Source organism: Hyla sarda, chromosome 10 (assembly GCF_029499605.1).
Source record: "Hyla sarda isolate aHylSar1 chromosome 10, aHylSar1.hap1, whole genome shotgun sequence".
Taxonomy (NCBI): Eukaryota; Metazoa; Chordata; class Amphibia; order Anura; family Hylidae; genus Hyla; species Hyla sarda.
The window spans coordinates 15,915,314-15,941,761 of record NC_079198.1 but is presented as its reverse complement, the minus strand read 5'-3'; the positions used below and the strand labels follow the sequence as shown (position 1 = coordinate 15,941,761).

The following is a 26,448-nucleotide window of genomic DNA, read 5'->3' as shown; positions in this document are numbered from 1 at the left end:
GGGCATGCTGGGAGTTGTAGTGGGGAAAAACTGGAGGCACCCTGTGTTAAAAACAATACATGGCCGCAGCGCAACCCAAACCCCGCTACCCGAACACCCGCTACCCGATATACTTTTATTAAAGTATATTAGAGATATGTTGTAGTACTTAAGTACTACAACATATCAATTTTTTTATTTCATGACAGTGCCCATTTAAAGAGTACCTCTCATGATCTTGTTAAATGTTATTATCCTCCTAGGTCACTACCCTCATCATGATAATCCACCCTCTGCCTTTATTTTTTATAATTTTTTTAGTTTTCTACCTTGATATTGCTCTGTATTTTCTGCTCAGTCTCAGTCAGATTCACAGACTGGGAAGGGGCGTTCCCCAGCAGGCATGACATCATCTGAAGCCATACAGGGGAGAATTTCCTCCCTCACACAGCCCAGAGCAGTTCAGTGTGTGAAATGAGCTATGATTGGATAAGGCTGCACTCACCCGCCTCAGCATTTCAGACTGCATTTCCTCATTTTGGAATTCTGCCAGGCCCGCAAGAGTCCAAAGTCAGTGCAAAAGTTGGGGGGAATGTGCTCTGGAAAAGTAGGGAGACACCTAGTGGCAGCTTTTTTAAACATAAATAAAACATAGAAAACCAAATTTTTCTTAAACAAAGTACATTAGAAAAAAGTTTTATTTACCATAAGGAGTGCAATAGCAAAAATTTGTTTTAACCAGAGTGCCCATTTAAAGGGAACCTAGCATCAGTTGTACGTTGCCAAAACCAGGGACAATATTAAACTTGTGCAGGCATTGCAATCCCCACACACTATTAAAGGAAAACTGACAGCTTGCTCCCCCCCGCCCCCCCCCCCGCACTAACCAGCGGTATTGGCTAATAGTGCGGGGGACTCTGATCAGTTTGATGCTTACCGTGCCTGGATCCGCCGCGTCGTTCCTGCCGATTTCTTCTATTTTCGGTATATGCCAGATAGGTGCTAACTTGCACCAGCCGGGCTAACTGGCACTCTGACATCAGCTGGGTGGCGCTGTGGCCAAAAACACTGACGTCAGAATGCCAGATAGCCCGGCCGGTGCAAGGTAGCACCTAATTAGCATATACCGAAAATAGAAGATATCGTCCGAACGGCGCAGCGGATCCGGGCATGGTAAACATCAAACTGATCAGCGTCCCCCACACTACCAGCCAGTACCGCTGGTTAGTGCAGGGGGAGCAAGCTGACAGTTTTCCTTTAATCCAGCCATGCAGAGAGCAGCCGCTGAGACCGGCCCTGAGGACTAGTTCTTGTATTTTCCTAGAAATACAAGAAACAATGCAGAAAGGATTGGACTGTAATGTCCTGTCCAAGAGCACTGGCTGGTATCGCAGTTTAGCTCCATTTACCTGCATAGAACTTAGCTCCAATAGCAGACACAACCTAAAAGTGTTGCTGTAACCTGTTCCTAAGTGAGATGTATATGAAAAGAATAGATCTTATATCTGAATCCTTTATTGAAATTCCTATCATATCAAGTCCTAACATAATAGCCACGTTAACACATCTCTTCACAACACACTATACCGATACAGTGGCTGTGAGGTTCAGTTTGATATGAAGGGGACTTGGTCATCACTAGTTAATAAGTCATCTTCATCATCTTGTAAGTCACCACCCTTCAATGCTGTTCGGACTTTGGCCCAAAATAACTTCTGAGCCTCAGGTTCTTTTGGCCATGTGATATAAGTCTTCTTCAGCATGACCTTTCTCATCCTGTGGTAGGTGGAAAGCTCTCGGTCTGGAATATCCTCCAAAAATATTAAAACAAGAACGTCCCTCATTTCATCGAACAACTTATAGCTGGCCAACTGCATCTCTAGGGAACACCATTCACTTCGCAGGTAGCTCCTGCTCACCACACAGAGGGTCTTTCGACTGTTGTGAATGCTGTCCACAATGTTGTCTATAATGTCTCTACCTAGTTGGAAGTCTCGATGGTGAAGACAAAGCCTAAGTCTTTTTGAGGAATGATATCTCTCTAGCATGGGTAGCATTGTTTCATATACCCAGTCTTCATCCCGAGTGTTGTAGGATACAAAGGCATCATACTTGTAGAGATCCTTGCTAGAATTCCAGCGTACATTTAGCCATGAGATGAAAAGAAAGTAGTTATATTTGAGGCGCCAGTAGGATTTGCTGTATACTATGGGTATGATCATCAAGAGGCACAAAAAGAAGAAAGAAGAGCAAAAAAATGCTAGCCTCTCTTTATGGTCACATACTTGGGTATCAAAGTTAAGGAAGAGCTCATGGTGGTTTTGGCTACACGTCATATTATACAAATACACAACTTGCACTTTTGACGTCATCATCCACCTTTTGAGATCCTGATTATTGCAGGTACATGTCAGGGGACACTTCCATATATCCAGGTATTGCAAGTTGGTCAAGTTATCAAATATTTTTACTTCTATATGTTTTAACCCATTCTTTGTTAGCTGGAGTCTTTTTAGATTGGTAAGGTTTGAGAAGATCTCTGAGTTTAAAGACTGTATACACATATTTTCCAGGTCCAAGACTGTTAGGTTGCCCAAGTTTTTGAAAATTCCAGGCGAAAGGTTTTGAATTCCATTACAGTCCTCTGACAAACTGAGAAATTTCAAATTTCTGAGATCATCAAACACATTGACCCCTAACTGGGTCAGTCTGTTATTTCCCAAAGACAGAGATTTTAGGGAGTCCAGGCCTTTAAAGAAGCCTTTGGGAATGGCTGTTAGACCATATGGCTGTTGACTCTTAAGTTTTAAGTCATAGACTTTATGAAGTTTAGAGAATGGTGAATAATATTTTTGGGAAGATTGATAACGCAACTTATTTGACGCTAAGTCCAACACCTGTAATGTTGTCTCCACGCCATGGAACATATCCCCACAAATTTTTGCAATCTGGTTGGAATCCAGATACAGATTTGAAAGACTTTTCATTCCAAAGAATGACCCATTTTTAACCTGCGTAATCTTGTTGCCTCCAAGATCCAATATGATCAAATTCTCCAAACCCTTGAATACTTTTTCAAAAATGACAGACACCCTGTTATTCCGGAGATTCAGAGTCTGCAGATTTCTTAAACCCCAAAAGTTACTCATGTACAAATCTGTTATCAGGTTGTTATCCAGACGCAAAGTACTGAGATTCCATAATCCATGAAAAGCATTTGATCCCAAAAAAATAATATTGTTAATGTTCAGTTTTAGCTCCTCTAAATTAGGCGCATAGGTAAATGCATAAGATTCCACTGCCCATATTCTGTTGTATCGAAAAGATATTGACTTCAGCTTCGGGAAAGTGGGCACCTTGTTGCAGGATGTTAACTTTTTTAAGAGGTTATGTTCAATGGTAAAAGACGAAAAGTTGGAGGGCTTGAGGAACCTTAAGCAGCTCACATTTTTAAGCCTATTGTATGATAGGTCCACCATGACACTCGAACTACAATTTTCTAATGTGTTGTTTGGCAAAAGCTTGATGTTGTTCTGGAGTAAATTTAAGTGAGAAATATCTTTGCCTCTTAAGTAGGAACACATTACAGATAATTTTTTAGAAGTGTTTAAATTTAATCCCGAGTAGTCGATCCTCTCAGGTGGTATTGTGGGATTCTCCAAAAATGTCAGAATGTCGAAATTAGGGTTAGATACTATGTTTAAATAGTTTATATGACTTAGGTTCACGTTTTGCAAGCAGGAATGGGTGAGGTTGTTGTAGGAAAGGTCAAGATATTTGATCTTCGCAAAAAGATCTTGGTGGCATTTCAAGTCTTGTAGGTGATTTTGGCAGAGGAACAGTGTGGACAAACTTATTGGAAGTGAATAGGCGTGAGCAAGATGGCCGATATTATTGTCACACAAGCTAAGATTCGTGAGTTGTTTCAGTGGCTGAAGGGCATGAACAACACTACTGAAATTGTTCAATTGGTTGGCTGACAAATTTAGACTTTTTAGACTAAAAAGAGGTTTAAAGGCTTCAGGATGTATGAAGACAAGTGAATTGTTATGTAGGTAGAGTTGGGATAACTTTTCAAGTCCTTTAAAAACTCCAAGGGATAAAGTGGATATGTTATTATGAGACAAGTTTATATGCGTTAAAACATTTAAGTGTTCAAAGGCCTCTGGTTCAACAGTCTGCAGATAGTTCATACTCAGGTTCAAGTTCTCAAGCTGAGGCAGGTGGCGAAAGCTTCCATTGGGTAACATTTTGATGATATTTTCTGATATAGTGAGGTACTTAGCGATATTAGGAATGTCAGACACAACACTGTTTATTGTCAGTTCACCTCGGTTTATGCAGGTGAAAGTGTTGAGGTTTTCGTACCTCTGAATGCAATTTCTAAACCCAAAACTGGTCACTACGGAGACAAAAAGAACTCCAAACACCACGATGACCAAGGGAAATTTCATTCTTCCTGAAGAGTTGGCCTGGAGTTTAGTTCACCAGATCATGGATTATCTTCCTCAGTCCTCGAAAATGGCTCAAAACTGGATGATGCGTTGAGTGGTGTCACCATATTCCGAATTAATACGAACATCCATGAGAGAAGTGTCCTGCAGGAGAATATCAGAGAGGTCAGCTGACCATACTATATACCTATCAGTATAATATAATTGTAAATAGAAACAGGACCAGGACTCGCCCACATAATATATGAGGAAAAGAGAATGTCCAGCGCCAACTCGTGAAAAAGGATCTTCTTTATTTAGTTGGCATGGGAAACAGCAGGAACTCAAGTAACGTGACGCGTTTCGGCCCCCCAAGGCCTTAGTCATATGACTAAGGCCTTGTGGGCCGAAACGTGTCACGTTACTTGAGTTCCTGCTGTTTACCATGGCAACTGAATAAAGAAGTTTATTTTTCAAGAGTTGACGCTGGACATTCTCTTTTTCTAGTATAATATAATATTATGGAGCAAGGGTGGTCACAATGAAGTACTGTGTCCTCTTTTATATGGCTTCTGGGTATTAAAGCATTCCTGTTGTTTCTGGTAACTGTTCAGGATAAGCAGATGTGTTTGTACACGAGGAGCAGCCCTATTTTTGGTCATTATAAGACTGGAATAGGTAATTTTTCTGGAGTTATTCCTTATGCCAGCTCCATGTCTAATCTCAGTTGGGCTAGTAGGTGTAGGCTAGCTACTATGATGTCTTCTACATTGCGCACACACACCCCTGCTTCCCTGTATCTCTATTATGCACCATAAAGTGGCATGGAGGACATTATTTAGCAGTGTATGCTGTAAATCCAGCACTAAGGTAATATAGAACACTTACTAAAGCTTTCAGCAGCTTATTTGTATGTTTATCTTTGCTTTTGTCTTTCTCCGCATCTAAATCCTTTCCCTCTTCCCTCCATGTAGATTTCTATAGTCAACATGTAAGCTGATCGCTGCATTGCATTGAACTGATGTGTTGGCGTTCTGCTTGTACAGCCCATCAGTCATGGCAGGCACCAAGGCATTAAAGGGAAACTCAGTGGAGAATTTTTTTTTCAAATCAACTGGTGCCAGAAAGTTAAACAGATCTGTAATTTAAAAATCTTCACCCTTCCAGTAATTATCAGCTGCTGTACACTACAGAGGAAGTTGTGTAGTTCTTTTCTGTCTGACCACAGTGCTCTCTGCTGACACCTCAGGAACTGTCCAGAGTAAGAGAGGTTTCCTATGGGGATATGCTTCTAATCTGGACAGTTCCTGACACGGATATATGTGTCAGCAGAGAGCACTGTGGTCAGACAGGAAATAACTACACAACTTCCTGTGGAGCATACAGCAGCTGATGAGTACTGGAAGGCTTCAGGTTTTAAAAAAGAAGTAATTTACAAATCTATTTAACTTTCTGGCACCTGTTGATTTGATAACATTAGTTTTTTCACTTTTTTCCACCGGAGTTCCCCTTTAAGATGGCCTTGGGTTGCCATGACAGTGGTCGACAATCTCTTCACAGGAAGCTGATCTGACTCCTGAATCACCAATGATGCGGCTTATAACAGTTTACATGCAGCTGTCAGTTTGACAGGGATATCAGAACAGTTATGATAGCTGGCATGGAAATCACTTCATGCCAGCTATTAGCGGCAGCTCTCAGCTGCTAAAAGCAGCCGGGAGTCACCAGTTATGGGGTGTGCTCGGGTCCAGAGGCTGCTTCATACACCCTTAAAGGGGTACTCCGCTGCCCTGTGTCGGAAGCTCCGCTCCCCAGCGTCCGGAAGTTTATTGTTCCGGACGCTGTGTGCGGGCTTCCGTGTTCAGGGCTGCCCCTCGTGACGTCACGCCCGCCCCCTTTGTGACACGAGGAGCGGCCCTGAACACGGAAGCCCGCACACAGCGTCCGGAACAATAAACTTCCGGACGCTGGGGAGCGGAGCTTCCGACACAGGGCAGCGGAGTACCCCTTTAATGGCCCTATGACGAGTAAGCTTATCATGGGTCATTAAGAGGTTAAAGGGGTACTCCGCCGCTAGACATCTTATCCCCTATCCAAAGGATAGGGGATAAGATGTCTGATCGTGGGGGTCGACCACTGTTGCTGGAACCCAGTGTTCATTCAGAATGCCGGGTGCTGCACAGAGATCGCAGGGGTCCAATCCTTTGGATAGGGAATAAGATGTCTAGCAGTGAAGTACCCCTTTAAAGGGGTACCCCTTTTTTTTTTTCAAATTAACAAAATATTTATCCTTCCAATACTTATATCTATATCCAGAGGAAGTTCTTTTCTTTTTGAATTTCTTTTCTGTCTGACCACAGTGCTCTCTGCTGACACCTCTGTCCGTGTCAGGAACTGTCAAGAGTAGGAGTAAATCTCCATAGTTTTGTTAAATACGGCTCCCGTATACGGTTGGGAGGAGGGGGGGGGGCTTAATCGCGGCGCCCACACTCAGCCGTATAGGGGAACCGTATTTAATGTATGTCTATGAGCCGAAAGGAGTGAACCGCAGCCTCCGGTCGGCTTCGTTTTCGGCCGTATGCGGTTTCCCGACCGCAGGCAAAAACGTGGTCGACTATGTTTTTGCCTGCGGTCGGGAAACCGCATACGGACGAAAATGAAGCCCCGCCCCCTCCTCCCAACCGTATACGGGAGCCGTATTTAACAAAACGTGGTGTGAACCCAGCCTTAGGCTGCATTCACATCTCGTTTTTGCAATACGGTTGCCGAATCCGGTTTCATTGAAAAAAACGTATCGAACCGTATTGCAAACCATATATATAGACATTTCATTGTAAACCGTATGCCAACCGTAGCATCAGGTTGTGTACGTTTTGCATCATTTACAGGTTTATACGGTTTTTAACGGTACACCAAACCGTAGTCTACTACGGTTTTGTGTCCCGGTCGAAAACCGTATCCAACCTGTATACGGTTATTTTAAAATGGAGTTCTATGGTAACCATATTGAACCGTATGTGCGTACGGTTACATCCGGTTTGCACAATACTTTTTTTCATTTTTTATTTTATTTTTTGAATTTTTGGGGAAATTCAATTAAAAAAGAAGAACTTTATTTAAAATGTTGACAAACATAAAACCGTATCCGTTTTTTCCCCCAAGGAAAACGTATTAAAACGTATGCAAACGGACATCTGTATACGGTTCAAAAACGTGAGGAGGCATATACGGTTGCATACGTTTCGGTCCAGTTTGGAGACATATTTTTTTTTGTCCAGAAACGGGATACAGCCTTACAGAAGGAATAATTCTTTCTCACTTTTTAGTCTGAGATTCTTCGCTCACTGGTTGATTTCATAATATCATGGTACATTATAGCTCCTATGGCTGTGGTTATCCCCATGAATGGTGTTACTTATTTCTGATGTTTTAGCTGGGGAATTTGGTCACGCTAGCTGCTTCCATGGTGTCATTGTACATTAAAGGGGTACTCCACTGGAAAAAAAAAATTTTTACATTAACTGGTGCCAGAAAGTTAAACAGATTTGTAAATTACTTCTATTTAAAATTCTTAATCCTTCCAGTACTTATCAGCTGCTGTTATGATTCACAGGAAGTTCTTTTCTTTTTTGAATTTCCTTTCTGCCTGACCACAGTGCTCTCTGCTGACACCTCTGTCCATTTTTGTAACTGTCATGAGTAGGAGCAAATCCCCTTAGCAAACCTCTCCTGCTCCGGACAGTTCCTAAAATGGATAGAGGTGTCAGCAGAGAGCACTGTGGTCAGACAGAAAGGAAGTTCAAAAAGAAAAGTACTTCCTGTGAATCATAACAGCAGCTGATAAGTACTGGAGGGATTAAGATTTTTTAATAGAAGTAATTTACAAATCTGTTTAACTTTCTGGCACCAGTTGATTTAAGAAAAAAAAAATGTTTTCCAGTGGAGTACCCCTTTAACAGAGAACTTTCTCCCTAACCTTTTACATACACATAACATGTACATAACTTTTCAAGTTGACAAAGACAACAGTCACAATGCAATGAACGGTAAAGAATGTGCACAATGAGCGACATGTAAAACAAGTAATACTACCTATAACTGAAAGGGGGTTTTCTGCATGAGAAAGTCCCTCATCATATTGCCCATGTAGGATGAGATAATACCCATTATGGACCCCCTTCTTCCCAGCAACTGGCAACCACGTCATCATGGGACCCTTTACTGTTATAGCAGATTCCACCATCCTCAAGCCCTTTAATGCAGGTAAAGAATCGAATATTAAAGAGCAAATTATAAACGTACATAGTCACTTGTCATGTAAGCAATGGGTTACTTCCCATAGGGTTCGCCCACGTGGCTACTATAGTGGCGGCGGAGGGGGGGGGGGACCTCTAATAATGTTGTTCCATTCCCTCTGGGGTTGGTGGTGGGAGTCTGCAGAATTCTCCACGTCTCTATAGACCCCACTATATAATGAAATAATACTAAATGGGTTATGCTGCCTTTCTCTTGTAAGAAATGATACTGTGCTATAGTCTCGTACCTTGTGTGATCCCCACATGCAGCTCCGTCCTTTTCAGTCCTTCATCTGACACTTTCTGCTCTGTAATGAAAATAAGGAAGTTCTGCTAGATGAAAAGTTTCACCCTGACTACAATAGTTCCGTGCAAAAAAGAAACATAGAAGGATAGCCCTATGCATATCTCTATCTTGTATGGAGGATAGCCTTATACCTATCCCTATCTTATATGAAGGATAGCTTTATACCTATCTCTATCTTATATGTAGGATAGCCTTATACCTATCCCTATCTTATATGAAGGATAGCCTTATACCTATCCCTATCTTATATGAAGGATAGCCTTATACCTATCTCTATCTTATATGAAGGATAGCCTTATACCTATCTCTATCTTATATGAAGGATAGCCTTAAACCTATCTCTATCTTATATGAAGGATAGCCTTATACCTATCCCTATCTTATATGAAGGATAGCCTTATACCTATCTCTGTCTTATATGAAGGATAGCCTTATACCTATCTCTATCTTATATGGAGGATAGCCTTATACCTATCTATGTCTTATATGAAGGATAGCCTTATACCTATCTCTATCTTATATGAAGGATAGCCTTATACCTATCCCTATCTTATATGAAGGATGGCCTTATACCTATCTCTATCTTATATGAAGGACAGTCTTATGCCTATCTCTATCTTATATGGAGGATAGCCTTATACCTATCCCTATATTATATGAAGGATAGCCTTATGCTTATCCCATGCATGTTTAAACTCCTTCACTGTATTTGCAGCGACCACTTCGGCAGGAAGGCTATTCCATGCATCCACTACTCTCTCAGTAAAGTAATGCTTCCTGATATTATTGCAGAAACCTTTCCCCTCTAATTCAAAACTATGTCCTCTTGTGGTAGTTTTTCTTCTTTAAAATATACTCTCCTCCTTTACCGTGTAGATTATGTATTTAAAAGTTTCTATCATATCCCCTTTGACTCTTCTTTAAATGTTAAAGGGGTTCTCAGCAGCCGCCCCCCCCCCCCCCCCCCCCCGTGATCAGACATCTTATGTTTTTGGCCATAATACCCCATAATAAAATGTTTTTGGACAGAATATCCCTTTAATAGCATACTTGGCAACATTTAATTGACCAAAAATTGGACTTTTATGCCCCTTTACCCCAGGAATTGGCCATGCAATTTCCATAAACACCTCAAAAATCGAATGTTTGTATAGACCCTGCCCATTTTGTGGTCTGGTGTGCTAGATTGTGCCACTAAATTTGAGACCCTTGACAACTAAAACCACAAGACCAAGCTGTTTTTTTTTTTTAAGCATGATGGATACCATGAGTGCCACCAGATGAGCTTACCAAGGGTTCTATCGGAAAAACAGAGGTCTTCATGGGAACTGGAAACACAAAACTGTAGTAGAGTTGGAAAGAAAACTATTAGCAAAGTTAGATGCAGAGGATCAATGAATAAAATGGTTATTCATCTAAACGTACTATGTTTACGTTACTACCTGCTGAACCATAATTCGTGAGGAGCGGAGAGTTTCTAGTTTAGAAATTACCTGGCTGATGGCGTTTCCTCCTTCTTCACTTGTGGCGTCACCAGAAAGGAATGAAAACTTCCTCTACGCCCTCAATCTATAGAGATTGTACTAAAAATGTTTAAAGGGGAAATCCTGAATAAAATATATTCGGCACCGTACGTCATTGATACACCGTACGCCATTGGTTAGAATGTTGTTTTCCGAGATTTTCGGTGATTTAAAGGGGCTTGGCTGCTTGGTGGCTTTGGGAATTAGTGTTGGTCAAGAACAATGGGGGGACATTTATCAATGTTTGCTTATGTATTACTTTTTTTTTAGTAATTTTTTTCCTTACAATTTTTTTGCTTATGTGTGTCGTATTTATCAACTGGATTCAGCCTGTTGATAAATTTCTTTCACATAAGCAAATTTTTTATATATTTTTTTGCTTTGGTAGGTGGCTTTTTCTGCTCCATGTCTGAGCTGGAGTAAATTTTGTAAGTTTTTTCATGCCATGCGACTTTTTTGCGACTTTCGCACATGATAAATCTCTGACCAATGCAAGTTAAAAATGACTTTTTGCTATGGTAGGCAAGATTTTTATTTTTTGCTTAGGACACTACACAATCAAAAAGACGGAGAGAAAAGTGAGTAGACTTTTTTGTGACAATTTTAAGCAAAAAAAAATCTATTAAATGCTTTAATAAATCTCCCCCATTAAGAAGAATTAATGGGCATAAGGCTAAGTTTCCACTTGGTTTTTTTTCTGGCAGTTTTTGGAGATCTACCACTGTAGTTTTTGAGCCAAAGCCAGAAGTGTATTCGAAGTGAATAGGACATATAAAGGAAGGACTTACACTTCTCCTCCCTTATGGATCCACTTCTGACTTTGGCTCAAAAACTGCAGTGGTAGATCTCCAAAAACTGCCAGACAAAAAACCCAAGTGGATACTTAGCCTAAGAGCGCTGCCATTGCCACCATTGCCTCTTGAGAAAGCCGCGGAGGCGGCGAAACATGTAGAGGCGGCAATTGTGTGTATTTTTTAAGCGACACCAGAGTGATCCCCTGAATAGGCAGCCACTGCAGGGCTACCTAGTACTTGAGAGGACATTGATCCTATTTAATGCACCTACTGCTACATTTGGATCACCTGGTTGTCAGTTTTAATCTTTTTGTTGTGGGAATTATCTTTTAACAATAAATAATAAAAGTTAATTTTTAAGGGGTAAGCAATAGGGGTTTACACCCCGGGCTTCGGCCTTGGGGTTTAGTTATTGAGGCTGCATGCTTTACTCCATAGCTGTCTGCGAACTTTGTCTCATTGCACCATTAGAAGTCTAAATGGCGACTTCAGTTCAATACCAGACCGTATTTAAAGTCAATGGGACTGGTTGGGACGTTCTTCAGTTTAAGTTAGCTGCAACATAACCCCGAACTTGCCTAAATTTTGTTTTTGTTTGTTTTTACTCAATGAATAAGGAACATTTTTTGCAAGGCCTGAGTATGGACAATAACACCTACAGTTTTGTAAGGTATTTTTTTTTTGACAGTTCCCTACTGTTTAGAGGGAGGGAGGAGATTTCTAAAGAGAAAGTTGCCTGTTAATTGACTATAAAAAATCCTAAATTATATATATATATATTATTAAAAAAAATGTACGTGTATATACCGACATCATAACCTCCTAGTAGCACTTTATGTATCTTTAAAGGGTACCTCTCATCAAATAAACTTTTGATATATTTTAGATTAATGAATGTTGAATAACTTTCCAATAGTATGTTAATGAAAAATATGCTTCTTTCTATTGTATTTTTCCCGATCAGTCCTGTCAGCAAGCATTTCTGACTCATGCTGGAGTCCTAAACACTCAGCGCTGCCAGCCTGCTTTGTTCACAGCCAAACAGGCTGTGAACAAAGCAGGCTGGCAGCTCTGAGTGTTCTCCTTTGTGAACAAAGCAGACTGGCAGCTCGTAGTGTTTAGGACTCCAGCATGAGTCTGAAATGCTTGCTGCCAGGACTGGTAGGGAGACCCCTAGTGGTCATTTCTTCAAAGTGGAAAAATTAAATAGAAAGAAGCATATTTTTTAATAACATGCAATTGTAAAGTTATTCTGCATACATTAATCTATAATATATCAAAAGTTTTTTTTGATGAGAGGTACCCTTTAAGGCTGCTTTCACACTATACAAATTCATCCGTCATAAAGATCTTGAAAATCGGCCGCTATACGGCTGTTAGAAAATCCCATCATAGTCTATGGGATTTTTCTAATAGCCGTTTTAACCCGTTATCGCCCGTTATTAATAACGGGCGATAACGGGTTAAAACAGCTATTAGAAAAATCCCATAGACTATAATGGGATTTTCTAACGGCCGTTTAATGAACGATTTTCAAGATTTTTATGACGAACGTTCATTACAGATTCATTTTTATAGTGTGAAAGGGGTCTAAGGAGCTTAGCTTTTATAGCTATTTGGTAAAGATATATATTACCTTTTATCCGATCTCTAGCCTCCTAGTCCCCTTATAGCTCACCCTGCGATACCTCTTTTCTATATACATCTTCTTCACCCCGAGAAAACATGATAACTATTACCACTATAATCGCAAGATAAAGAACAATCCAAAGCATAGTAGTATTGCTGAACACAGTTAAGATACACAGATACATTAAGACGCAGAGTTTCCGAGATCAGTTCTGCAATAGACTCATCATTCAACTTTATGGAATAGCTTCATTACGTTCCCAGCGTACACCCGAGGCTCGAGCAGCGCCTAGCAACAGATGCTGCTTGGCGAAACGGAAGAGGAGGAAGCCATTACCACACACGGCTTTCATCTGGGGTCCTGTAAGGTGTGTGATTTTAAAGAAGTGAAAAACAATTTTTTTTTAAACAACTGGTGCCAGAACGTTAAACAGATTTGTAAATCACTTCTATTTAAAAATCTTAATCCTTCCAGTACTTATCAGCTGCTGTATGCTTCACGGGAAGTTCTTTTCTTTTTAAATTTATTTTCTGTCTGACCACAGTGCTCTCTGCTGACACCTCTGTCTGTCTCAAGAACTGTCAAGAGCAGGATAGGTTTGCTATGGGGATTTGCTCCTGCTCTTGACAGTTCCTGAGACAGACAGAGGTGTCAGCAGAGAGCACTGTGGTCAGGCAGAAAGGAAATTCAAAAAGAAATACAACATCCTTTGTAGTATACAGAAGCTGATAAGTACTGGAAGGATTAAGATTTTTAAATTGAAGTCATTTACAAATCTGGCACCAGTTGATTTAAAAATAAATAATTTTTTTTTTACCGGAGTACCCCTTTAAGTCACCAATGAGATGTGTCCCTATTCCTGATGCTAGAGTGAATAGCAGAATGGGGGTAAACAAGAACAGTGTTAACAAGAATACCCTTTAAAAACAACCTGTAACTATGTTATAACAAATAATGCTAAAATCATTACGGGAGGGTAAGTCCCATCATAGACATGGTCCACGATGGGGCTTACCCTCCCATACTGATTTTAGCATTATTTGTTATAAAATAGTTAAAGGTTGATTTTTAAAGGTATTCTAGTATTCTATGTATATATTTGTAATATACATTGGTTAATAAAACGTGTATATTTTTGGGTGAAATAATGCTGTTTTTGTGAGTCTGTGAGGAGACTAAATACAGGAAGTGTGTGGGCGGGACCAGCCCTTACTTTTTCACTTTTTGTTTTCTTCTGATAACATATGTGCCACATAAGTGACCTTCAAGAATATCCCTGTACTTTAACTTCACCTTTACAGGGTTGTCGTTACCTTTTGTGTAGTGAAATTTCTAATTAATGTAACACAATTTATTTTTTTATTTTAATTTGGAATAGCGTAAGGATAAGGGATTGGGGATTTTTTTTGGGGGTGTCATAGGGTAAGGCTAGGTTCACACTACAAAATTTCCGGATTCAGAGTGCGGCCTCACTGACTGAATCAGTGAGCACTTGGGCCGCTTGTACATTGCCGTCCTTTTATTCCAGGCAGAAAAAATTAGATCAATCTTTTGGTGGCGGAATTTCAGCAGCGGATTCTGCTGCACCAGAATATCCTAGTAAAATTCCAAGGGCGAATTCCACCTAAATTCCATAGTGGGAACCTAGCCTTAGGGTAAGGGATTTTCAAATTATTATTTTTTTTTTCTGGAGGGGATAGGGATTTGGGGATCTTTTTTCTATTGTTTATTTATTTTTATTTTTTTGGGAAGGATAGTTTTAGGGTAAAGGATTTGGGGATTTTTTTTTTGTGAGGGATAGGTTGCCTTCATGTGGCTGTAGTATTTTTCATTTGCAATACACTATAGCCTCCCTGACGTTTCATCGATGAATTGGCTTTGTCAAAGGCCTCAGAGCCTATGACAAAGCCGATTTGTTGGCGAAACAACGGGGAGGCTATATTGTGTGATTTTAAATAGCAGCGTGGCTTTCTTGCATAAAAAAAACCACCGGCTGTACTGACTGTGTATCGGCACAGCATAGTACTTATATCCCACCGACACGCATGTAATAGGTGTCGCTGGTGAGAGTGGCGCACCCTATAGGACATTCTCACCAGAGTCACACTGGGATTTTTATAATTTTGGTTAGAATAACTCTACGGCCCTTCTCCCCATTTGTGGCCCTCTAGGCTTATGTGCCTGTAATTGCTAGCTGGACGCCTAACACCCTCTTATTTTTTCATTATGGCTGGAATTTTGACCTTCATGTGCTCCTACCCCAGTTGTGGGGCTTTGCCTTGTTTCAGTTTATCCATGTCGGCCTTACATGGCTTCCTTTATGCTCTCTCATATTGTTCTGCCGATTGTGGCTGGGTCTTTGACCCCTTGTGATGTTATTTTCATGTGTTTATTTTTCTTATTGGTTTTGTAAACATAAAAAAATATTTTATAAAAATTACAGTAAAAAAAAAAAAAAAAAAGAATAACTCTACGGAGTAGTATAAAAGTCACAGTTTTTAGGGGGGTCTTTAGTTTAGGGTTCCCCTTAGGTTGTATTGCAAATATTACTTACCCTGGGACCTTTATTGCTGGTTGTAGTATTTTTCATGACAAGCTTGTAGAATATCTCCTGTACGTGTGTTTCTTCCCTGGTTTTAGTTCTTTGCACTGAAAAACCAGAAGATGCTAAGAAGTAAATGAGGTGTTAGACTGTGCTGAATCAAATAGAGACAGAGAGGTAATCAGAAAGAATTCTTTACTGTAAGAGCTGAGAGACTTCATACATTTATACGATACATGACAAGGGGGGAGATTTAGCAAAACCTGTGCAGAGGAAGAGTGGTGCAGTTGCCCATAGCAACCAATCAGATTGCTTCTTTCATTTTCCACAGGCCTCTTTAGAGGCCTGTGGAAAATGAAAGAAGCAATCTGATTGGTTGCTATGGGCAACTGCACCACTCTTCCTCTGCACAGGTTTTGATAAGTCTCCCCCAATGTTGTAGAAAAGAAAATATTTTACTCCAGCCTGACGAAGCGCTTTGGCGCGCAAACGGCCCGTCGCTGATCTGTATACCCCCGCGTCCTTTCCATCTGTCTCCCCTGCATGTAACCTGTTATGAACTTTCATAATAAAGAAGCCTCTGACAAGGTCGTCTCCTCGATCGATATCTTTGAACTTGCTTATATCTGTTGACCAGATCTGAAAATGTAAATGTTGATGAACAGAGAAGACGTTACTCATATGCAGGTATATAGCCATATGAGGGCTTGTTTTTTTTATGGTACAAGTTGTACATTTGAGGTTTATACCTTATTAGATCATTTTTATTAATGTTGGTGAAATGGAAAAATCCCATTTTGTCATCCATTTTTTTGCATTTTAAATGTATGCGGTCAAATGTCTGAGGTAAATGATGTCCCCCTATGTATATAATAGAGATCACACACATTGTCCTATCTAATGTCACAACTCACCCCATGTAAGGGTACATTCCCACACAGCGTATTTGCTGCGTATTTGCTGCTGCGTATTTTATTTTCTCTGTTGAAGTCAATGGGTAGGAAAATACGCAGCACCAAATTACGCAGCAAAATACGCCGTGTGGGAACGTACCCTAACAAACCAGAGGTGTAGCTTGTTGCTTCTGAGCCCCGATGCAAAATCTACAACAGGGCCCCATTTGCCCGTTATAATGCTGATCTCTTATGGGGCAGATGTGCTTATAGGGCCTTCGTGCGACTGCTACCTCTGCTAGCTCTATAGTTACACCCCTGTAACAAACGACAAAGAACCAAGCGCTCCCCTGTGTGAATCCTTCTTAGAAAGCCAGGGGTAAAGAATAAAGACAAAATACATCTCACCTTTCATGGTTTTGCAAATATCAGCTTATATGCAGTGTATTTCACGCTGCGCAAAATCCACAGCCAGCAGGAAACGCGCTGCGTATTCTCCTATGAGTGCCCTGTGTGTGCAGTGAGGTTTGGAGGCGGGCCGCGCATCTCAGTCATGTCGGTGTGCTGGCTCCGCCTCCAAACCTTGCCACAGGTAGCAATGTATGTCTGCTTATAGGATAATACACAGATTTTGCGCAGAGTGAAATTTCACGCTGTGTATACAATATGTGTGACCCTACCCTAAGGCAGAAACAACAAAATGAAGATACGGTTGCTGCTCCTCCCCAAAACGCTCCAGAATGCAATATTCCAAAAAAATGTCTCCAAACATTCCTCCTAGGTGATCATTGGGCGCAATAAAAACAATGGTTACAAGCCAAACGCAGATAATAAACGAAGGTGCGATTTATTGTTACATGTACAACGTGTTTCCATGCCGGTCCGGGTTCTTCCTCAGGTCCCTGCTGCTTTCCCGGGTACCTGCTGCTTCCCCTGGACCCGGACCGGCTTTAAAACGTGTTGTATGTTTAACAATACATTGCACCTTGGTTTATTATCTGCGATTGGCTTGTAACCATTGGTTTGGTCACATGCGATGATCACCTAGGAGGAGTGTTTGGAGAGATTTTTTGGTATATTACTCACCTTTTACACATTCTGCTATCTTTATTTTGAATTGTTCCACCCAAGATGGTGCAAATGTGGTAGCCACGGGGGTGCAAGGAAATCCCTTATCACTTCGTGATGCCAGGGCACCGTTATCCTATACATGATCCGAGGTTTGGAGACAGCTTCTCCTGGGCCCAACACGGGTACTAAAGAAACACACCAACGTTGGGTTACGGATAACTGTCTTTACTGAGCAGGGTACAGATGGTATTAAACACCATCAGTATGGTGCAGAGTGGAGAGGATGCAGTGTAACCCCTTTGGGAGCCCTGATGCCTTGCTGGGATTTGTGGTGCTTTTCACCCAATAGATTTAATACTGACTTGATTTCGACTGAAGATTGTTCAAGGTAGCTAGGGTTCTGTCAAGTTCCTGTAGCTTTCTCGGCCAGGCTTGAATTTCCTATGTGTGGGTGATCCATGCAGAATAACTGGATGAGACTTACGAAGAGATTTGTTCTGGGCCTTCCTTTAGAGCTTCTCCACACACCTCACACCTTTACCACAATTGTGCTCTCAACTGATCTCAACAGTGACTACCACTCAACTGGGGAACTCCTCCCCCTACTACTCTATATGGCCAAAAATGTAGGGGTTCCCATTGGGCATACAGGGTCACATGGGTCCGCGTTGCTCCTTATGCTTAAATGTACAAAACATATATAAACAACATATATAGAAATAACATACAGTATATGGTATCATAGTAAGTTAATAGTCCACCTTCACAAATTGTATTTAACTAGCAATCCTCTGCATACTTATTATGACCAGGATAAGGAACCCCCAACAGTGGGTATGGGTGTGGAAGAGGGCACTTCCTTAGAATATGAAACTTATGGTCAGTTCCGGTGGCCGCCCAAGACCTATGGCTGCTCAAACCTTCCATAAGAATCCAGGCTATTCTGGGAATCCAGGGCTACTTCCCCCATATTTCCTTGATAGCAAAACTGTCTGGTGACAAAGCAGAGAGCAATCGGCTCCCTGCTCCTTACTTTCTCTTCTATGCTGCAGGCAGTTTTAGGCCTATGGCCTAGGAGGGAACAGCTGCAGCCAAGGATGTTGTATCTTGGTGCAGGCAATGTGGTGACATTACCACACATGCTACCTGCAGAAGCCGCAGCGTGGGAGCCAGGAGAGATAAAATGTTCCTTTCTCTTATTCATTCAATTAGCATTGAGCAGACCCTGTTGGGGGGGACACAGTGTGGGGCACAATTAGGTAGCTATCTACTCTGTGGCGTCAAAGGGACTAACTATTGTGTGGGAGCACAATTAGGGGGACTTAACTTCTTTGTAGAGGATACAGACTACTGGGGACAGACTACTGTAAGGGTGCAATATTAGAGGGAGCCACCAACTACTGTGTGGGGTACTACTGGGAGATAACTAGTGTTGGGGGGGGGGGGGGGACAAACTACTGTGTAGGAGCAATATTAGCAATAAAACTACTGTGGAGGGCACTATTATGGGGGCTATCTACTGTGTGGGGTACTACTGGGAGATAACTAGTGTTGGGGGGGGGGCAAACTACTGTGTAGGAGCAATATTAGCAATAAAACTACTGTGGAGGGCACTATTATGGGGGCTAACTACTGTGTGGGGGCAACATTGGAGGTTTACTACTATGTGGGGGTACTATTAGGAGCACTATCACTATTTTGGGCACTACAGATGGGTAGTTTGTATAGACGTGAGGTGGGATGTTTTAAAAGTGAGGATGTGTCCAACAGATTTTGCATAGATTGGTCATGTCTAGAAGAAGTCATCACAGAGGTCAGGGCCAAATGACGAAGATGACGAAAGGGGACAACTACAATCCTAGAAGACGTCACCTGTGAGTCCCTGGATGTATCTGTACCTGTATCTGTGGGGGGTGGGGGAGGTTGGGGGAGGGTGGCATGCGGGGGTGGAGGGGGGGGGGGTTGGGGGTGTATTGTGGCGTTCAGGCATTTAGAGTACTTTTCAGAGCTGAAGTAAATTAGTGTCGGTTAGTGTGTAAAGGACGGGAGCTGCGACTTTTGTGCGACTTTCAGAGACATGAATCATGAATCGATCACCACTGCATAAAACTAGTCTAAAGCACTGCACATGGACGTTCACTTTCAGATATGATCTAACGCAAAAGTTGCACAAATGTCGCAGAAGAAGAAGCTTGATGAATTCCCCTCCCTGTTCCTATAACATACAGGACAATCATAAGTAGATGTTAACCCTTAGCACAGTCATAGCAGGAATTAACAAATTATAAAAAACAATTCTCTATAAATAACATTTTTGAGGATGTGAAAATACCCTTATGTTTCAGTTTCCATTTCTCTATAAAGCCCAATGTATATTGGTATAGACCTTCCTTACTATTACTATTATATTCTGCTTCATATAGGATTATTGTTTGTCTAGAAACAGATATAACCAAGATATGCTAGGGCGGCATGAAGGATGGGCGGCACTGTCCAGCGCAGCATATGTTTGCTCTGGGGATTTTCTCCTGCTCTTGACAGTTCCTAAAATGGACAGCAGAGGTCAGCAGAGAGCACTGTGGACATGACATCAGAGAAATCTAAAAAGATAAGCATTTTCTCTGTAGTATATAGCCCCTAAAAAGTACTGGAAGGATTAAGATTTTTTAATAGAAGTAATTTACAAATCTGTTTAACTTTCTGGCACCAGTTAATTTTTTTTTTTTTAAGTTTTCCACGGGAGTACCCTTATAAATAGAAAATTAATAAAAAAACAAAAACAAACAAACCTTTTTTTGCATCTAAAAAACAGTTCCACGTCTGTCTCCAGGTTGGGTGTGGTTTTTCAACTTGGCTCCATTCACTTCAATGGAACTGAACTGCAGAACCACACCCAACCTGGAGACAGACATGGAACTGTTTTCGAAAGAAATTAGCTCTGTTTTTCTATTCCTGGATAACCCCTTTAAATATGGCAGGAGATTAGATTATCCTCAGCAGGTCCTTTAGCAGCCAGACAGGGTCCCGCTCTGCACATAGTTTAGTGTGTAGGTGTTATAGTATTCATGGGCACACAGCTCTTTATCTGTGCACCAATGATGATAATGCTATGTCTAGCTGCTGCCACTAGGTGTCAAGAAATTGGAAAGGCGAGGGGTTAAGGACACAGCCAATTTTATTTTTGCATTTTTGTTTTTTCCTCCTCACCTTCTAAAAATCATAACTCCTTTATATTTACATCCACAGAAGACTATGAGGGCTTGTTTTTTACGTGACCAGTTGTCCTTTGTAATGACATCACTCGTTTTACCATAAAATGTATGTCAAAATTAAAAAAAATACTATTTGTGTTGGGAAATTGAAAAGATAACCGCAATTTAACAAATTTTGGAAGGTTTCGTTTTCACGCTGTACAATTTACGGTAAAAATGACATGTGTTCTTTATTCGGTGGGTCAATACAATTAAAATGATACCCATGATAACATACTTTTCTGGTATTGTACCGCTTTAAAAAAAATCTCTAACTTTTTAACCAAATTAGTGCGTTTAAAATCCCTCTATTTTCATGACCTATAACTATTTTGATGACCTATAACTTTTTTATTTTTCTGTAGAAACGGCGGTATGAGGGCAAATTTTTTGTGCCGCGATACTTTTTATTGATACAACATTTGCATATATAAAACTTTTAATGAATAAATATTATGTGACAAAAAAGCAACAATTTTTTTTTTTTTTTAATGTTTACTCCGTTCACCGGGATCAATAACATTATATTTTGATAGTTTGGACATTTACACACGCGGTGATACCAAATATGTTTATTAATTTATTTTCTTTACACTTTCTGGGGGTAAAATGGAAAAAAGGGACAATTAAATTTTTTATTGGGGGAGGGGATTTTCACATTATTTTAAACTTTTTTTTTTTTTACACTTTAATAGTTCCCATAGGGGACTATTTATAGCAATCATTTGATTGCTAATACTGTTCAGTGCTATGCATAGGGCATAACACTGATCAGTTTTATCAGCGATCTTCTGCTCTGGTCTGCTCAATCTCAGACAAGAGCAGAAGATCCCTGGAGAAGGACGGAGGGATGATGAGGGGACCTCCGCCATTATGGATGATCGGATCCCAGCGGCAGTGTGGCGGGCAATCCGATCATCCTGATGTCCGCCATTACCGGCAGGTCCCTGGCTGCTTATAGCAGCCAGGACCTGCCGTGCATGACGCGAGAACCACTCCGATGATCGCTGTCATGTACAGGACATAAATGTACGTAAGTACCAGGGCACCAGGAGGTACATTTATGTCCTGTGTCGTTAAGGGGTTAATAAGGCCTCTGAAAGAAGCGATCTGATTGGTTGCTATGCGCAACTGCACCACTCTTCCTCTACACAGGTTTTCATAAATTTCCCCCTATATACTTTTTTAGGGGACCAGACTAGGCCTTTAGTATGAAGAATTTCTTTTTTTAAGAAAACCTTAAGGAAACAAATTAAACAAAAAATTTTAGTCAGAAATAAGGGGGAAGTTTTTTGTTTTCTTTTTTCTGGTGCATAGTGCATCGCTTTATACTGTATTGGAGCCCAGACTTCCGTAACTTTGCTCCTAGCAGGGCTGAGCTGTGCCAGCAGCTATACAGGCATGAGTACAGCTCAGAATGGAAGCAAGGAAAGATGCTGAGCATAGCTATTTACCTCTTTTGAGAACATACTGTGCCGACCCTGCAAGGAAAGATTTAAGCAGCAATGCTGTGCATACATACAGAACACCAGCAATCTCTATAGATCGCTGATTTCTTTCTCCAGCTCTGGGAGAACTGCAAATTATTGATGAAGCCGACAGAGCAGAAATCAGCTGAAAAATACCAATGGCCAAAAATAGTGCTGCTTCTCATGTACACACACAGGCCAGCTTATCTCGAAAAGTCACCTGAAATTACAGGTACGCTTTAACGGGCAGGTAAGCCAAGTTTTGAGCCAATTGAATTATCAAAGGACTCTATACCATTAGTTTGGATATATGAAAACAGTAACAACCCTATACCAAATCAATAGAGAGCCCCTTTAGCAAAAAAATAAAATAACATGGGGAAGAGGGGAGTAGGTTCCCTCGAAAAGTGTTGTCTTCTATACTGCGCCAGTCAGTGAAGTTCGCTTCGTGCACTGGATGTCTGGGGTGCCGCAGCCAAGATCGTGGGGGTCCCTAGTGACAGGATCAGACATCTTATGCCCTATCCCCTTTGGATAGGGGATAAGATGTCTAGGGGCTCAGTACCCCTTTAATGATCAACATTGTCTTATTCATAAGATGAACATTAGACTTTTGAAGACAGTAGTAAAACAACTTATGCTGATCGAGTCGGCGCCTGCCGTACATGGATATTCTCCAATCTGAATGGGCCCTATAGTAAAGAATCCCCTTCTGTGCTGGTGTAGTGTAATGTCCGTTCATTTGTTTTAGTATTATTCTGTGTTACGCCTAGCGCTCCGGGTCCCCGCTCCTCCCCGGAGCGCTCACGGCGTCCTTCTCCCTGCAGCTCCCCGGTCAGCGCTGACCGGGAGCGCTGCTCTGCCATGGCCGTTGGGGATGCGATTCGCACAGCGGGACGCGCCCGCTCGCGAATCGCATCCCAGGTCACTTACCCGTTCCCGTCTCCTGCGGTCATGTGCTGGCGCGCGCGGCTCCGCTCTCTAGGGCGCGCGCGCGCCAGCTCCCTGAGACTTAAAGGGCCAGTGCACCAATGATTGGTGCCTGGCCCAATTAGCTTATTGGTTCCCACCTGTTCCCTGGCTATATCTAGTCTCCTCCCTTGCACTCCCTTGCCGGATCTTGTTGCCTTAGTGCCAGTGAAAGCGTTCTTTGTGTGTTTATACCCTGTGTACCAGAACTTCTGCTATCTCCCCTGACTACGAACCTTGCCGCCTGCCCCCGACCTTCTGCTACGTCCGACTTTGCTTCTGCCTACTCCCTTGTACCTCGCCTATCTTCAGCAGCCAGAGAGGTGAGCCGTTGCTAGTGGATACGACCTGGTCACTACCGCCGCAGCAAGACCATCCCGCTTTGCGGCGGGCTCTGGTGAAAACCTGTAGTGTCTTAGAACCGGTCCACTAGCACGGTCCTCGCTATCCCTCTCTGGCACAGAGGATCCACCTCCTGCCAGCCGGCATCGTGACAGTAGATCCGGCCATGGATCCCGCTGAGGTTCCCCTGCCAGTTGCCTCTGATATCACCACGGTGGTCGCCCAGCAAGCCCGACAGATCGCCCATCTAACCCACCAGATGTCGGAAATGTCCACCATTGTGCACCAACTTCAGTCGCAACTTCATCAGCAATCATCTCCTCCGCCAGCTCCTGCACCTCCTCCGCAGCGAGTGGCCACTCCTAGCCTCCGCCTGTCCTTGCCGGACAAATTTAATGGGGACTCTAAGTTTTGCCGTGGCTTTCTTTCGCAATGTTCCCTGCACTTGGAGATGATGTCGGACCAGTTTCCTACTGAAAGGTCTAAGGTGGCTTTCGTAGTCAGCCTTCTGTCTGGAAAAGCCCTGTCATGGGCCACACCGCTCTGGGACCGCAATGACCCCGTCACTGCCTCTGTACACTCCTTCTTCTCGGAAATTCGAAGTGTCTTTGAGGAACCTGCCCGAGCCTCTTCTGCTGAGACTGCCCTGCTGAACCTGGTCCAGGGTAATTCCTCCGTTGGCGAGTACGCCATACAATTCCGTACTCTTGCTTCTGAACTATCCTGGAATAATGAGGCTCTCTGCGCGACCTTTAAAAAAGGCCTATCCAGCAACATTAAAGATGTTCTGGCCGCACGAGAGACTCCTGCTAACCTGCATGAACTCATTCATCTAGCCACTCGCATTGACATGCGTTTTTCTGAGAGGCATCAAGAGCTCCGCCAGGAAAAAGACTTAGATCTCTGGACACCTCTCCCACAGTCTCCACTGCAATCTGCGCCTAGGCCTCTCGCCGAGGAAGCCATGCAAGTGGATCGGTCTCGCCTGACCCTGGAAGAGAGGAATCGCCGTAAGGAAGAGAATCTTTGTCTGTACTGTGCCAGTACTGAACATTTTTTGGTGGATTGCCCAATCCGTCCTCCACGTCTGGGAAACGCACGCTCGCACTCAGCTCTCGTGGGTGTGGCGTCTCTTGATGCCAAGTCGGCTTCTCCACGTCTCACGGTACCTGTTCGGATTTCCACTTCAGCCAGCTCTCCCCTCTCAGCCGTGGCCTGCCTGGACTCTGGAGCTTCTGGGAATTTTATTCGGGAGTCCTTGGTGAATAAATTCCGCATTCCGGTGACCCGTCTTGTCAAGCCACTCCACATTTCCGCGGTCAACGGAGCCAGGTTGGACTGTACCATACGTTTCCGCACGGAGCCCCTTCTTATGAGCATCGGATCTCATCACGAGAGGATTGAACTTTTGGTCCTCCCCAATTGCACCTCGGAAATTCTCCTTGGACTACCCTGGCTTCTACACCATTCCCCAACCCTGGATTGGTCCACTGGGGAGATCAAGAGTTGGGGGTCCTCTTGTGCCAAGAACTGTCTAAAACCGGTTCCCAGTAACCCTTGCCGTAACTCTGTGGTTCCTCCTGTATCCGGTCCCCCTAAGGTCATTAAGGACTCTGCCTGCCACAGGAAATGCCCCTCCCCCCCTCCCAGTTCCATCAGGCAAGCTTCTGTGTCCCCTCATGGCCCTCGTCCTGGTGTCACACTGCCCCGTGCCAGGTCTCGCCCTCTGCCCTCTCTCCCCATTCCTACTCCTGCGGTTCTGCCTGCCGTTGAGGAATCCCTCCATCCTTTCCCGGTGTCCTCATCCCAGGGGAGGCAGTTACCCGATAAAGAGAAGGGGAGACCTAAGGGGGGGGGTACTGTTACGCCTAGCGCTCCGGGTCCCCGCTCCTCCCCGGAGCGCTCACGGCGTCCTTCTCCCTGCAGCTCCCCGGTCAGCGCTGACCGGGAGCGCTGCTCTGCCATGGCCGTTGGGGATGCGATTCGCACAGCGGGACGCGCCCGCTCGCGAATCGCATCCCAGGTCACTTACCCGTTCCCGTCTCCTGCGGTCATGTGCTGGCGCGCGCGGCTCCGCTCTCTAGGGCGCGCGCGCGCCAGCTCCCTGAGACTTAAAGGGCCAGTGCACCAATGATTGGTGCCTGGCCCAATTAGCTTATTGGTTCCCACCTGTTCCCTGGCTATATCTAGTCTGCTCCCTTGCACTCCCTTGCCGGATCTTGTTGCCTTAGTGCCAGTGAAAGCGTTCTTTGTGTGTTTATACCCTGTGTACCAGAACTTCTGCTATCTCCCCTGACTACGAACCTTGCCGCCTGCCCCCGACCTTCTGCTACGTCCGACTTTGCTTCTGCCTACTCCCTTGTACCTCGCCTATCTTCAGCAGCCAGAGAGGTGAGCCGTTGCTAGTGGATACGACCTGGTCACTACCGCCGCAGCAAGACCATCCCGCTTTGCGGCGGGCTCTGGTGAAAACCTGTAGTGTCTTAGAACCGGTCCACTAGCACGGTCCTCGCTATCCCTCTCTGGCAAAGAGGATCCACCTCCTGCCAGCCGGCATCGTGACATTCTGTTTAGGTGTATATTCACACACTAGATGTTCAGAGCAGTTTTCTATTCTTCCTAGGTAGGGAATGGTTAATGTTCTGAACGAATGAAAACTCGGGTGTGTCTATTTTAAGCCAGACTTCTTCTGCATTCAATGCTGGTTATTTAGTTTAATGCCACTATGTGTGTTTGTGAAATATTCTGACTATGTCTGCTTGAGCATTTACCTTGTATTTATCTTGTCATTTTATCTGGGTTTTAGCCATGGTTATATAGCATGCTCCTTGTATTTTAGTCTGTGTTCCATTATTCGGTTTTAGGATTATGTTTGTTCGTTCTGCTCTGTCTGTGTTCACACTGTGTCTGAGTCTTGCTTGTACCCTGTGCTCGGTATGCTATATTCCTG

At 43.0% G+C, this 26,448-nt stretch overlaps 1 protein-coding gene across 10 annotated transcripts; it reads right to left on the bottom strand.

The window, feature by feature from the left end:
- Nucleotides 1–1,289: 1,289 nt before the first annotated feature.
- LOC130293468 (toll-like receptor 13) lies at nt 1,290–17,545 on the bottom strand. 10 transcript variants are annotated; one of them, XM_056542178.1, is made up of 8 exons: nt 17,483–17,545; nt 15,963–16,142; nt 15,516–15,610; nt 12,968–13,072; nt 10,508–10,597; nt 10,305–10,379; nt 8,956–9,015; nt 1,290–4,577 (listed from the first exon to the last, which is right to left on the bottom strand). In XM_056542178.1, the coding sequence occupies exon 8, from the start codon at nt 4,431–4,433 to the stop codon at nt 1,587–1,589; it is 2,847 nt and encodes a 948-aa protein (XP_056398153.1). In that variant the 5' UTR covers nt 4,434–4,577; nt 8,956–9,015; nt 10,305–10,379; nt 10,508–10,597; nt 12,968–13,072; nt 15,516–15,610; nt 15,963–16,142; nt 17,483–17,545; the 3' UTR covers nt 1,290–1,586. The 10 variants fall into 10 exon arrangements, with proteins under 10 accessions (XP_056398153.1, XP_056398150.1, XP_056398152.1 ...); XM_056542175.1 differs by lacking the exons at nt 12,968–13,072; nt 15,963–16,142; nt 17,483–17,545 and adding an exon at nt 15,703–15,827 and having other exon boundaries at nt 10,305–10,356; XM_056542177.1 differs by lacking the exons at nt 12,968–13,072; nt 15,963–16,142; nt 17,483–17,545 and adding an exon at nt 15,727–15,795 and having other exon boundaries at nt 10,305–10,356.
- Between the last annotated feature and the right edge of the window lie 8,903 nt (nt 17,546–26,448).

Coding starts and splice junctions, on each gene's coding strand:
- LOC130293468 (XM_056542178.1), bottom strand. CDS start 4,433: ATGAAATTTCCCTTGGTCATCGTGGTGTTTGGAGTTCTTTTTGTCTCC.